The sequence below is a fragment of the Papio anubis genome, chromosome 15, assembly GCF_008728515.1.
Source record: "Papio anubis isolate 15944 chromosome 15, Panubis1.0, whole genome shotgun sequence".
Taxonomy (NCBI): Eukaryota; Metazoa; Chordata; class Mammalia; order Primates; family Cercopithecidae; genus Papio; species Papio anubis.
This window is the reverse complement of record NC_044990.1, coordinates 2,951,053-2,965,853: the sequence shown is the minus strand read 5'-3', so window position 1 is coordinate 2,965,853 and position 14,801 is coordinate 2,951,053. Positions and strand designations below refer to the sequence as shown.

The window sequence follows — 14,801 nt, the reverse complement described above, 5'->3', positions numbered from 1 at the left end:
TATTGAATCTCATTGGTTTGTATAGCTTCTGCTATGTTAGTAAGTTCTCGGCCTCCACATTGTTTTCCGTTGTTACCTAGTCTGTTGGCAACCTCTGAAACCATGGAGATCTTCTGGGGCCAGGGATGTGCAGCGATCAATAGGGGGATAAGGAGATAGAGCGAGACTGCGTCTCCAAAAAAATAAAATAAAATAAGATGGAGTCTCGCTCTGTCGCACAGGCTGGAGTGCAGTGGCTCAGTCTCGTCTCACTTCAACCTCTGCCTCCCGGGTTCAAGCGACTCTCTTGCCTCAGATTCCTGAGTAGTTGGGGACTACAGGCGTCCGCTACCACACGCAGCTATTTTGTATTTTTAGTAGAAACGGGGTTTCACCATGTTGCTCAGGCTGGTCTCGAACTCCGGACCTCAAATGATCCGCCCGCCTCGGCCTCCCAAAGGGTTGAGATGACACGCGTGAGCCACTGCGCCCGGCCCCACTTTCCACTCTTGGACCAAAGCGCCCACAGTCCGGGTGAAGCAGCCTCCGGGGCTGCATGGCAGGAAGGTGGCGGCCCTGCTGTGGGTCCTGCGCCTCACCGCCGTCCGCCGTCCGCAGCGGGGAGCCGGGTCTGGCCTCGCCGCACTGGCGGAGTTCTGGGTCTCGGAACCTCCACACCCGGCGCCTTCTTCCTGCCGCCTCCTGCAGGTGCTCCTCCTCGGAGCTCACCGCCTGCCTGCTTAGAGGGTGGGCGGCAACCCCGCCCCTATGGCGCGCACGAAGCGCAGACCCCGGGCCGAAGCCCAGGCCGTGGCCCAGCCGGGTAGTTGGCCCCGCGGCAGCGGCACCAGGCGTGAACCAAACGCCCAGCCCCGACTTGGTGACCTCCGAGTGCCCGGCGCCCACGACCCCTGTGGTCTGGGCGGGGACCAAGGAAGAGCGGGCCGTCAGGCCGGGCGGGCTGCGCACCCTGACTCTGAGGCTGACTGAGGCGAGCCCTGCCCGCCAGTGACGCGGGAATGGCAGCCTCGCTGGCACGCAGAGCCACCGCCAGAGGGTCTGGCTCTTTCTCCAGAGGAGGCCTCCGCATTCTCAGGTTCCAGCCGCTCTCGCCCCGTCCTGCGTCGAGACAGCTTTCCCACAGGCCGCCTGTCCTTCTCCATGGCCCAAACGCTGCGCCAGCTCCCACGAGCTTTGGCAGAACGCAGGGCCGGTGACAAGCTGTCGCTGACACGGGTGACGCCAGAGCCTCGCGCGGGCACGCTCAGTTGCCGTTGACCGGCTCCGAGAGCCGTTGACCACCCACCGGAAGTTGCCGCCACGTGCAGTGAGGCTCCCAGAGGTGCGCGCGCCGCTCGCTTGTAACTGCTGGGTTTGGCGCTACTCTTCGGCCAGTGTGGGAACTGCGTTTCCGGCTTGGAGGTGGTGGCTGAGGTGATGCATTCGATAGGAGGCTCCCGAGGCTGGGAAAAGCAGATGGGGACTGAGGTTTCTCAGAAGCCGACAACGTCTGCCTTGAAGACCTCTGGCTTTGGGAGCAGCGTGGGCAGGTGGTGCTGCCGCTGCTTCCCCTGCCGCGGGAGCTGCAGCCAGGACGGCGCGGGCTGCGGAATGGAGCACTGTGACAGCGCCTTCCTGGAGCCTGGGTACGACGTCTGCCCGGAAGATCTCGGCGATCTCCACAGAGCTGCCTGGGCGGGCACAGTCCCCAGAGTGGAGCTCATCCTCATGCTCAGGGACCCTGGTTTGGACAAGAGAGACAAGAAGAAGAGGTAACGGACCGGGTGGGGTCTGGGAGGGTGGGGAACTGGGAGAAGCCTTCCCCTGGGGACGGGGTCAGGGAGCCCTCCTGTCACCGGCCCAGCTTCCTCGCCTCCGCAGGCCCCGCAGCACCGGGGATGTGGGAGCCTTGGAGGAGTCAGGGCCCGGGCCTCTTCATGAGCCCCACAATGAAAACCACACGCTGCCATGATTTCCCTATAGTGCACTTCAGAGACAACTTTAAAGTGATTTAACTTCCAAAATTAAGTCTATGTATTTTATTTTTTGTTTATTTTTTGAGACGGAATCTGGCTTTTGTCACCCAGGCTGGAGTGCAGTGGCCTGATTTCAGCCTCCCGGGTTCAAGCGATTCTCCTGCCTCAGCCTCCCAAGTACCTTCGACTACAGGCGCTCACCAACATGATTTTTTCCTCTTTTTAGAAGAGACGGGTTTTCGCCATGTTGGCCAGGCTGGTCTCGAACTCCTGACCTTCAGATGATCCCCAGCTCCCGCCCCCAGCCTTCTAAAGTGCTGGGATTACAGGCGCACACCAACCCGCCTGGCTAACTTTTTCCTGCTTTTAGTAGAGACGGAGTTTCGCCATGCTGGCCAGGCTAGTCTCGCGCTCCTGACCTTCAGATGATCCGCTCCCCCTCGGCCTCCCAAAGTGCTGGGATTACAGGCGTGAGCCATCGCACCCGGCCCGATATTTTATTTTTCAAGCGCACACTTTAAAACATGTTATTCACATTATAGAAAAGTGTATGTAATGAGAGAAACAGTTCCCATAATATATTAACTTCTGGGCTAAAAATTCTTTGGATAAAATCCAATATCCATTTTATATCCATGTACCCCTATGTAAATATATACTTTACTGAGGAACCTTAGAAGGAAACATTAAAGTGGGAAGATGGTTAGTGTTCTTGAATAGGAAGAATTATTTCTTTCAAGATGGGAGCTCTTTCTGTGTTTATCAATGTCATCTACCCCAAAGAAAAACACCAAAGTTTTAACATTTAAAAATTGCACATGCTATATTTTATTGTTATGATGACATTAAAATTTTTTTGTAATGCAGTGAAAACCAATTTGTCTTCGTAGATATCAAAATGTGCTTTTAATTTCTACAAATGGTTTACTAACAACTGGAAGACATACATGAATGGAATAGAATGCAAAATGCAGAAACACCCAAATATAAAAAAGAATATAGCACTTGATAATGGTAGCATTTCCTATTAGTAGAAAAAGATGAATTATTTGTAAATGGAGTGCCTGCTGTTTGGAGAAAACTAGCTAAATATGTCACAAAAATAGGTTCCGGATGGAATATAGATTAAAATTTTTTAATATACAAAAAGAAAACTACCAGAAGAAAACACAAGTGCCTGTTTATACAGACACATTTTTATGTTGATGAAGACCTTCCTAAGGAACTCACAAGCAAGCATTTTGAAGGTTGGTTTAGCAAAATAGAAATGGAAACACCCCATACATAAGAAAAAAATTGACAAAACACAACATATTTGCAATGTATTTACAACATACATGTATATACACATATCAGATGAACTGTGTATTTTCATTTTACGGAGAATTCTTTGAAATCAACAAGGAAATAAGCTTGAAATTGGGCAAAGTACTTTTTTGCAGCTCTACAGTTGACCTACACACATAGGAAAACACAGCTCTACAGCTGACCTATGCACATATTTAGTGTTTCTGGTAAGAGAAGGAATTTAAGTTAAAAGAAGAATAAAATACTGTTTTCTATCTACAAAGTTGTGAGGATGAAGAGCAGTGGTACTTATAAGGCTGAGTAAAAAGCGTTGCTGATGGCTTTTCAAATAGACAATTTGGTGGTAAGTGCTACATTAAAAATGTATATGCCCTTGATGCATCAATTCCATGACACTGAAGTATCTTTAGGAAATTATTAGATACATCTAATTTGTTTTCCTTAGTACTGCTGAAAATAGCAATGTTTTAAGAAGAACTCATATAGTGGATTTTATCAACAAATTTCAGTGCACGCATAGGATGGAATAATATGTAGCCATTGAAGGTGCCAATAGATACAGACATATTGAGGGAGAAGAAAAGGAAGAAATAAACAGTTAAGGCTGGTCCTCAGGAATGCTGTCTGCCTGAAAAATCACAACTACAGTGCACAGCGGCAAAATAGAGCAGCTTGGAGAAAAACTCAGACTGCAGAAGCTGCCTGCCTGCAGAATGACAGCCTGCAGTGCACCTGCCCAGATAAGCAGACAAGGCAGGCAAAGTCCCTTTGTTCTTTGTGTGATTAGCGAGGTCCCAGGAAAAAGTTTCCTCCACCTTTCAGGCATATACACAGTGGGAACTTGCACAGGGAGGCGGGGTGCCTACCTAAAACAAACCCACAGTTGTACAAACAAAAGAAGCAGTGCTTTATGCTTGTCTAGAGACATACCCACACCTACATAGATGAGGGGGAGTTCTGAAGACAGTTTTATAGTTAAGAAAAGTTACTCAAGCAGTTACAGAAATGAGAGCAGTTTTTTATAAAATCTTTTTAATTCAACTGTAACCTGGCAGTCCACTCAGACACCCCTCTCCACTACAGAGAGCTTTATTCTTTGGCTTATTAAACTTTTGCCCCAACCTCACCCTTTGTGTCCGTGCTCCTTAATTTTCCTGGTCGTGGACCATAAGCTCTACTACTGTCAGGACCTTCCATCCTTAAAAAATTTGTGTGTACCTGCCTAGGCTGAGCAAGCTGAAGAGACTTAACATTGCAGTATGAGGACTTCGTCCCAGCGGAAGCTTTTCCTCCCTCCTTTCGTACAAAAGCATTTCTGAAGGTAGAAAATAGTAAAAGAGAACCTTCAATTGCCATTTTGAAAATTTAAATCCTAGTATTAGTCATTGGAAATATCTGATTTACATACATTCTGTAAATCTAAGTACCGAATTAAATAAGCCATAACTATTCATTTGAATCCAGAGTTTCTGTTGGCTTAAATATTTTTGAAAATAAAAATAGGAATTACTTGTTTAAAAAATTTGTTGTTGTTTTAACTCCAGCCCTCTTTTGCTATAGTACTTTTTAGAACTAAAATTTATTTAAATGCCAGTCATCTTGGTAGAACTGTCCTAGACCTATTGTATATATCATACTCTACTTAGTGTGAGGCACCATGAATTGTATGATGCCCCATTAGTCTTATGTATTATTAATAAGGGAATTTTAAAAGTATTGCCAATTATAGTTATAATAAGTTATGAATTATAAGTGGCATACCAATGTGAGAAGTGTTAAAATAGAAAATGAGCATGTTAGAATTATTGACATACAGCGTCAGCTCTAATCTTTAAAACATACCTCAAAGTGTAGGTATAATTGTATTATTTTACTTAATTAAACTGTCTTTGTTAAGTAGTAGTAATGTAGCAGGATGAGTCGCAGACAAAACTCCTCAGACACCAAGTTAAAGAAGGAGGGGGTTTATTCGGCTGGGAGCATTGGTAAGACTCCTGTCTCAAGAGCCAAGCTCCCTGAGTGAGCAATTCCTGTCCCTTTTAAGGGCTCACAACTCTAAGAGGGTCCACGAGAGAGGGTCGTGATCGATTGAGCAAGCAAAGGGTACATGACTGGGGGCTGCATGTACCGGTAATCAGATCAGAAGAGAACAGGACAGGGATTTTTACAGTGCTTCTCCATATAATGTGTGGAATTTATAGATAATATAACTGGTTAGGTCAGGGGTTGATCTTTAACTACTAGGCCCAGGGTGCGGCGCTGGGCTGTCTGCCTGTGGATTTCATTTCTGCCTTTGTAGTTTTTACTTCTTCTTTCTTTGGAGGCAGAAATTGGGCATAAGACAATATGAGGGGTGGTCTCCTCCCTTAGTAATAGCAAAAATTATAATATCTAATAATTATTGAGCTGTTACTTGTGCTGGGAACTGTTCTAATGCTTTGCATAAAGTCTCGTTTAGGCATCATAGTGGTTTTCAATGAGAGCGCTACTATTTTCATTCTCATTTTATTGATGAGGAAATTCAGGCACAAAATAGCTAAGCGATAGCTAGGAAGTGACAGAGTTTAATTTAAAGTAGGACTGCAGCCCAAGTTGAATGGAATCTGAGGGCCACAATCTTTCTGTTCAAATTGGCTGCTCTTTTATTAATGTAGTGAGTAGTAAAAGCTAATAAATACTGTGCTTTTTTCACAAGAAAATTAAATATTTGTTTTGAAGGCAGAGGAATAGCAAGATATTCAGTGTTTACAATGAATCATTGTATGTTTTTAGATAATGCACTATGACTAAAAAGTCTTCCCACTCTCAGGACAGCTCTACATTTGGCCTGCGCCAATGGCCATCCAGAAGTGGTAAAACTCCTGCTGCACAGAAACTGTCAACTTCACGTCTTGGATGGGGAAAAGAGGACAGCTCTCATAAAGGTATATACTAGCCAACTATTTCAGCATGAGATGGATTTGAATTCAGTATATAGAATAAAAATGTATTTATCTCATTTGAGTATAACTAGTTGGTCAAACCTGTGGAATGTTTGTTTTCACTTCCTAGAATTTACGATATATTTCTTGATCTAATACTGACAGGCTGTCCAATGTCAGGAAGAGGAATGTGCAAATATTTTGCTAGAACATGGCGCTGATCCAAATATCCCAGATGTCTATGGCAACACTACTCTACATTATGCCATCTATAATGAGGATAAATCAATGACAAAAATACTACTTTCTTATGGTGCAAATATTGAATCAGAAAACAAGGTATAGATCAACTAGTTTTGTTTTCAAAATATTTGAAATGCATTTATTTATTTTTAAACTTTTAATTTCCATGGATTTTCGGGGAACAGGTGGTATTTGGTTACATGAGTAAGTTCTTAGTAGTGGTGATGTGTGAGATTTTGGTGCACCCATCTCCCGAGCAGTATATACTGAACCCAATTTGTGGTCTTTTATCCCTCACTCCCTTCCCAGCCTTCCCCGCTGAGTCTCCAAAGTCCATTGTGTCATTCTTATGCCTCTGCATTCTCATAGCTTAGCCCCCATTATGACTGAGAACATAAGATGTATGATTTTCCAGTTCTGAGTTACTTCACTAAGAAAATAGTCTGCAATCCCATCCAGGTTGTGGCAAATGCCATTAATTCATTCCTTTTATGGCTGAGTAGTATTCCATTGTATATATATATCACAGTTTCTTTATCCACTCATTGATTGATGGGCATTTCTTTTAACATTGACCTATGTTGAGGGTCAGTTTTACATATTTGGAAGCAAAACCTGAATAAAAATATTTAGAAATAATTAAGATTTTACTTTAAATATTGATATTTTTATTTTACTTATTTATTTTTGTACATGAATAAGTTCTTTAGTGGTGATTTCTGCGATTTTAGTGCAGCCATCATAGCTTAGCTCCTACTTGTGAGTGAGAACATGTAATGTTTGGTTTACCACTCCTGAGTTACTTCAGTTAGAATAATGCTCTCAAATTCCATCCAGCGTGAATGCCTTTATTTCATTCCTTCTTATGACTGAGTAGCAATCAGTGGTGTGTGTATGTGTATATATTTGCTTGTTGATTAATGGACATGTGGGCTGGTTTCGTATTTTTACAATTGTGAATTGTGCTGATATAAACATGAATGTACAAGTATCTTTTTGTTTTTGCTTTTTCACAGGGTGGACTTACACCATTTTTACTTGCCGTACTTGAACAAAAACAGCAAATGGTAGAATTTTTAGTGAAGAAGAAAGCAAATTTAAATGCTGTTGACAACTTTAAAAGGTACACTACGTTGACAAAGAGAGTCAAACTGTAAACTATTTGAAGAAATTTATTCTGAGCCACATGTGAGTGACCATGACATAGCCCTTAGGAGGTCCTGAGAACATGGGCCCAAGGTGATGGAAGCACAGCTTGGTTTTATACATTTTAGGGAGGCGTGAGCCATCAATCAAATATGTTTAAGAAATACATTGGTTTGATCCAGAAAGGCAGAACAATTCAAAGGGCAGGGGGTTCCAGGGTATAGGTAAATTTAAACATTTTCTGGTTGACAGTTGGTTAATTGGTTGAGTTTGTCTAAAGACCTGGGAAATGTTCAGGTTAAGATAAAAGATTGTGGACCAAGGTTCTTTTGATATCTTATATTGGTTGCCCTTAGAGACAATAGATGACAAATGTTTCCTATTCAGATCTTTTATTTTTATTTTTATTTTTTGAGACAGAATCTCACTCTGTCGCCCAGTCTGGAGTGCAGTGGCACGATCTGGGCTCACTGCGAGCTCCGCCTCCTGGGTTCACGCCCTTCTCCTGCCTCAGCCTCCCAAGTAGCTGGGACTACAGGCGCCCACCACCACGCCCGGCTAATTTTTTTGTATTTTTAGGAGAGGCGGGGTTTCACTGTGTTAGTCAGGATGGTCTCGATCTTCTGATCTCATGATCCTCCCATCTCAGCCTCCCAAAGTGCTGGAATTACAGGTGTGAGCCACACTGCACCCGGCCCAGATCTTTAAAAGATGGTAGACTATTAGTTAATCTCTTTAGCGTTGGGAGGGCCTGGAAGAAAAAGATCTTGCTGTGTTAATAGAGATTCTTTACAGATGCAAATTTTCCCCCACAAAGGACAGCTTTGCAGGGCCGTTTCAAGCTACGGCAAAGAAATGTTTTTGGGGATAAAATATTTTGATTTTTTCCCTTGTCTCATAGTGTTATGCCAGAGTCAGGTTGGAAAGTAAGTCCTGATATATAGGGTTCAATAAAGCCCATCTGATGAGAATTTATGGTTTGTAAGGCATGACTCACCAGACCCCTTAGATAGGAATTTGGGAAAGAAAAAAAAAATCAGAGCTTAGTCCTCAACTAGTTGTTGTTGTTGTTTTTAAACTTGTATTGCTCTAGAGTAGTAACAGTCACTCAAGTCAGAAATAATAAATTAATAAGAAGATTAACTTATTGGGATATAGTAAAAAATACCAACACAAATTATCGGTTAAATAGACAATTATTTGGACTGGGGAGTGGGAAGAAGGGCATATATAGGACTCATCTTCTCTTATTATGTTGACTGATGTTTATTATTTGTGATGTGATGTTTTTGTCATATGAACTTATATTAGCTAAAGGGATTTCATATTAGTTTTGTTAGTTTTCTGAAGTGCGAACTTTTACTTTCTGACTCAGTATTGAATGGATTCATAATGCTTTTATAGTGGCTTTTAACTTCTGCTTCTTATATTCTTTTCCATTAAATATTCTCTATTAAACATAAATAGGAGTGGAAAATCTATTTTGCCTTTTGGAGGACTCTGCGCTAAGTTGCATTCTTTGAAGAATATTGATGACAAGTTATTTCTACATGATGGTTAATTGCTATTACCAGATACTGTGGGTTCATCTTTTTTTTTTCTTTTTTATCTCTAGTGTATTTTGATGTTTTTATTTTTAGTTTGTGTGGGCAGAGGGAGTGAAGATAGTTTTAAGTGGATACACTTTTCCTTTAATGAAGGAAAATTGTAGGTGGGTGATAAAGAGAATAGAGCTAAGCTTTAGATTCTTACAAGACTGGGTTTAATTCCTAGCTTTCCCACTTGCTAGGTGTGTGACGTTGCTGTTTGCATGCTGCTAATAAAGACATACCTGAGACTGTGTAATTTATAAAGGAAAGAGGTTTAATTTACTCACCATTCTGCACGGCTAGGGAGGCCTCACAATCATGGTGGAAGGTGAATGAGGAGCAAAGTCTTACATGGCAGCAGGCAAGAGAGCTTGTGCAGGGAAGCTTCCATTTATAAAACCATCAGATCTCATGAGACTTACTGTCTACCATGAGACAAGTATAGGGGAAAGTGCCCCCATGATTTAATTATCTCCACCTGGTCCTGCCCTTGACATGTGGGGATTACTACAATTCAAGGTGAGATTTGGGTGGGGACACAGCCAAGCCATATCACCTTGGAAACATTACTTATCACCAAATATGTTGTCCTGTATGAAGAGGATAATAAAGGAGGATAATATATCCTTCATGGGTGGCTGTGTGTAAGAAAGAAAGATTATATATATAGCATGTAATGTGGTTCCTAGCACATGCTAGGTTACCATCATCATTAACTGAAAATCCTATGAGTACTATTATTACCATAATTATTAATGTTACTGCTTTCACCTTCCAAACAGCTCTTACTGATAGGTCCCTTAGTTTATTTTTAATTACAACATGTAAGTCCAGGAAAGCAGTGGAGAAATCTTTACTTAAAACTTTGCCTACTTTAGATAAGTGACCACAGCATGGTTTCTTGCCCATCAAAGGACTTTATTTAGCAACTTCTATTATGTAATAGTTGACTGGGACAAGAGGCTTCCTCTTTGTCCCTTTGTTTTAGCCTTGGTGGTAATTTACAAAGACAAAGACTTCTGCACCTCTGATGCTTATGTATGTTAACACATGTAAATGTTTAATTCTACATGGACAGGTAAGATATTAAATTGGTAAGGCATACCAAATTAGCTTTTAAAATTTAGAGTCCCTAAGAGTGAAGTTTATCTCTGTTATTTTAGAACAGCCCTCATACTTGCTGTATGTTGTGGATCAGAAATTATGGTCAGCATTCTTCTTCAGCTAAATATTGATGTCTTTTCTCAAGATATATATGGACAAACAGCAGAAGACTATGCTGTTTCTAGGCATTATATTAAGTAAGTGTTTACATTAAAAGGCTATTAACACAAAATGTTAAGGTTTAAAATACTTATAACTATCAAATCTTGTATGATATTTCTTAGTTCAGTTCAGGAGAGGCAGTGATTTAGTCTACTTCATCAGCCAGAAATCAAGCAAAAGGCTAGACTAGATAGAAGTGGCAATTGATGCAGGATTCTTTATCTCAGGACTTTTAACCTTTATCTTTAGGAATCTCAATGTTGTCCATTTTATTCCAAGAGTAACCCTTGTACAAGGGATACAAATAGTGTAACATTTTTTATTTTTCTAATTAGTTATTTGGGTCTTGAAATGGACAGTTTAGCAGAAAGTCTTGTACTGTCTTCTGTGGGCTATCTCCTATATCCTCCTCTTTGATTTTTTTCAAGAACCGAAGGGGTTCCTTAATTACAAGGTAGAAAATCTTTTTACAAGTCAGAAGGAGGAGAGAAAAAGGACATTCTAGTCAGTCTGTTCTTTCTGTCGATCCTGTTGCTGCATTGATGCCATTGAAACTGGTCTTGCAGTCTATTAATGATTGACCTTTGCCACCAGGATGCCTTTACTGGATTCAGAACCCTCAGTCCTCATGGTGATACATGCATAGACTTCAAAGTTACAGCTGTTTTAGTTCACATACCTAAGCTTATGTGTTCCCATTGTTCCTACACCATTGTTCCCAAAGCACCAGCACCCTGTTCTGGCAGCTGGACCTTCTAGCTTTAACCACAAACAGCACATGACCCTTCCCCCGACGTGTAAAACCTGTGTGGAACCCACATCTTAGCCTAGACATAGCTAAGACCTTCATGGTATGTTATCCTTTGAAGCCCTTGTTGACCTTTTCTTTAGTGTGAATATTAGTTAGGGTTGTTCTAAACTGTCAGAGAGGTTCAAATCATGTTGTAGAAAGAGATCAGAGTTTCTTTTCTTTGCTACCAGATCTGTATCTTGAAGCTCCTTTTTATCCTTATAATGTCTTTTCTTGGGTGGTAAAAAGTCTCATATCACCCTTATGCAGAGCAGTGGGCCCCTCAAGACAGTTGTTTTCCACAGTATTGAAAATCTCCCAAACTGCTTGCATCTCTACCTGAAGTTTTAAAAATATTTTCAAATTTTACCTCATAGGAAGCCATTCAGTAGAATTCTTGGAATCTCAGTAGGTTAGTTGGATTTATCAGAGTCAAGGCTCATCTGTGACTCATCACTATCCATATACAAAAATAGGGCTTTGTGCTTCCTTTGGCAGCACATATCCTAAAATTGGAACAATACAGAGAAAATTTGCATGGCCCCTGCATAAGGATGACACATAAATTTTGAAAGTGCTACATATCTTGCACAGTCACTGGGAGATCATTTGACTATTTGCTGGCTAACCCTGAGGAGACGGTGTGAGTCTTTGTGATTTACACTACACAAAAATATTCATGTAAGGTGATCTATAAGATGAGAACGAAGCTGAGTAACACTTGAGATGTTGTGTGGAAATGTATTGTGAGTACGTCCCTCAGAAATAAGAAAATGTCGACATACATCTCCTTTACAAATACATTTTGTCTTCCATGTCAGTTGGAAATGAATGTGGAGATTAAGCATCACTGTAATAAAGGTCTGCTTGTTCAGAGTTTGAGTCTGTAGAGAAGGAATAGTAGTGTAAGCCAGGTTTTGACATTCGGAGTTTCTTTTCTTTGCTACCAGATCTGTACCCTGCAGCTCCTTTTTATCCTTATAATGTCTTTTCTCAGGTGGTAAAAAGTCTCAATTCTCTCTTATGCAGAGGGTGATATTGAGAATCCCTGAATTACAAGCCACAAAGAATAAGACAACTAATAAGCAAAATTAGGACTCTTATTTTTTTGTAAAATTAGGACTTAAAAACATTTTCTGAAGATTACAATATTAGAACCTAATATTGTATTAATTAGGATTAATATTAGAATATTAGAACCTATGAAAACACACACATTGGGTTTTATTTGGAATTCCAAGATAGTTTCAGTAATAAAGCTTAAGAACAGATTATTTTATTGCTTCAAATTTAAAAAATGTTAATCTCATTCAGTCTCTGTAATCGCCTACCGAAATAAGGCAACAAAATCCTCACTTTTTAGAAGAATTTAATATATATGGTAAATATTTTATATTGGTATTAAAATATTAATAGTAATTTTATTTATTTTTTATACTTAGAATTTGCCAACAACTTTCTGACTACAAAGAAAAAAATATACCAAGAAACACTTCTCAAAATAGCGATCTAGGTAAGACTTCTGATAGTGAATTACTCTTGGTGGTTGTACCATAGATAAAAAATTAAGAGAAGTTTGAGAAATTCCTTTGTAAATTGCACATTCTTAATTTTTTCCTCAGTAGATTTCAGAAATATTTAAGAACTTCATTGTAGGTAATTTATAATGGCAAACAGTATTGTCTGAAAAAAATTATTTAATTATGGTTCCTAAAATTCTGTATAATATCTCTGTATAAATAAGAAAAAAATACTTTTAGGATGTTGTGTATTTTCTTTATAGTCATATTATAAATTGAAGTTGTTATAAAATTAAATATTCGATTTAATTTGTAAAATAAGTGGTTTGCATTTAGTAAATGAATATTATAGTTGGTCCTTGAACAGTGTGGGATTTAGGGTTGCCAATCCCTTGTGAAGTTGAAAATTTGTGTATGATTTTTTATTTTCCCCAAAACTTAGCTACTAATAGTCTACAGTTGCCCAGAAACCTTACTGATAACATAGTTAGTTAAGACATATTCGGTATGCTATATATATTATATACTGTATTCTTAAGATAAAGTAAACTAGAGAAGATAAACTGTTATTAAGATAATCATATGGAAGAAAATGTGTCCTATTCATTAAGTGGAAGTGGATCGTGATAAGTCTTTATCCTCATAGTTTTCAAGTTGGTCAAGCTGAGGAAAAGGAGAAAGAGCAGTATTGGTCTTGCTGTCTGAGGTGCCAGAGGTGGAAGAAAATCTGTGTAGCAGTAGAGACCCCTGAAGTTTAAATTACAAACATTCTCCAACACACTGGCTTTTTATTCAGCCACAATTCACCATTCAGCCCCTGACTCAACCCTGTTCACAATCTAATATCTAGCTTCACTAGATAGAGAAGCTATTGAAACTGTGGAAAACAGTGTTTTCTGTCACTAAAAAAGTAACTATCTTTAAAATGGAAAACCCAACAATGCCTTTTTGTTACCATAAGCAAATGGTAATAAGAACTGCAAAACTTAGCCAGTGTGCACCAGTACCAATAGGAAATTATTTTTCAAAGATACCTGCTGAGTCCAGAAGTCAGAAAAGCAATTCCTCGTTAAGAAGCATAGGCCATGTTACATATTCTTCTAGCAACAAGGTCACACCATTATTGACTTCATTACTCCTAATTTAAAATTGATTGCCATATAGTAACTTTCTTAGAACAAGATGTGTTCTACCTGCTGGTCAATTGTCATGGTAAAAGTAATTTTGTTTGAACAAGATACTGATATCATTAGCCAAAAGATTATCATAATCAGTATTCAAATTGCCCAACTATAGGCTCAACAAATTATAACAAAAGTACAAAAATGTTTCACAATAACAAAAATGCTACTTTGCTATCTGCATGTAACACCTAATACACTATACAATCTGAACAGTGTCAGTATACCTTTAATTTCTTGCATATTTATCAAGGTACTTCTGTAAGTTAGATTTTGCATGTTGCAGAAGACAAAGATGGGGTAGACATAGTTTTGGTGTTTAAGGTGCTCATAATGGAATAGAGCTGTCTCTATTTCATTTGTGTTTTTCAACAGAATTTCCCAAAAAACAGTGTTTTTATGCATTTATTGAGCTGTCCACTTAAGAAATAACTGTCAAGTGTCTTTCAGATGTTAAGCATTTTTCTAATGTCACAGAATACAAACATTTAAAAATACAGTCAGGGCCAGGCATGGTGGCTCACACCTGTAATTCCAGCACTTTGGGAGGCTGAGGCAGGTGGATCACTTGAGGCCAGGAGTTTGAGACCAGCCTGGCCAACATGGTGAAATGCCGTCTCTACTGAAAATACAAAAATTAGCCGGGCATGGTGGTCCATGCCTGTAATCCCAGCTACTTGGGAGGCTGAGGCACAAGAATCGTTTGAATCTGGGAGGCGGAGGTTGCCATCAGCTGAGATGATGCCACTGCTCTCCAGCCTGGGTGACCCAGCAAGACTCTGTTTCAAAACAGAAACAAAAGCTACATGCAGGAGCTTGTTCTTATCATCTAATAATGTTATCAAGTGATCAAGTAATAACTTGCTACTTTATTAAGTGCTT

At 40.2% G+C, this 14,801-nt stretch overlaps 1 protein-coding gene and 1 non-coding gene across 4 annotated transcripts in view; both read left to right on the top strand.

Moving 5' to 3' along the window:
* The first annotated feature begins 1,316 nt into the window (after window positions 1-1,316).
* Window positions 1,317-14,801, top strand: part of LOC101014031 (putative ankyrin repeat domain-containing protein 26-like protein) — a 31,462-nt gene continuing 17,977 nt past the window's right edge. The window contains exons 1-6 of one of the 3 annotated variants that reach the window (XM_017951132.3): window positions 1,317-1,751; window positions 6,073-6,187; window positions 6,350-6,523; window positions 7,444-7,550; window positions 10,326-10,463; window positions 12,661-12,731. In XM_017951132.3, the coding sequence (XP_017806621.2) occupies window positions 1,417-1,751; window positions 6,073-6,187; window positions 6,350-6,523; window positions 7,444-7,550; window positions 10,326-10,463; window positions 12,661-12,731 (940 nt within the window). In that variant the 5' untranslated portion in view covers window positions 1,317-1,416. The remainder of the gene's footprint in view (window positions 1,752-6,072; window positions 6,188-6,349; window positions 6,524-7,443; window positions 7,551-10,325; window positions 10,464-12,660; window positions 12,732-14,801) is intronic. The other 2 variants (XM_003913668.5, XM_009191626.3) reach the window with 2 other exon arrangements.
* Window positions 11,701-11,807, top strand: LOC116270650. The gene has a single exon (XR_004178798.1). It is a non-coding gene; the product is annotated as a U6 spliceosomal RNA (small nuclear RNA).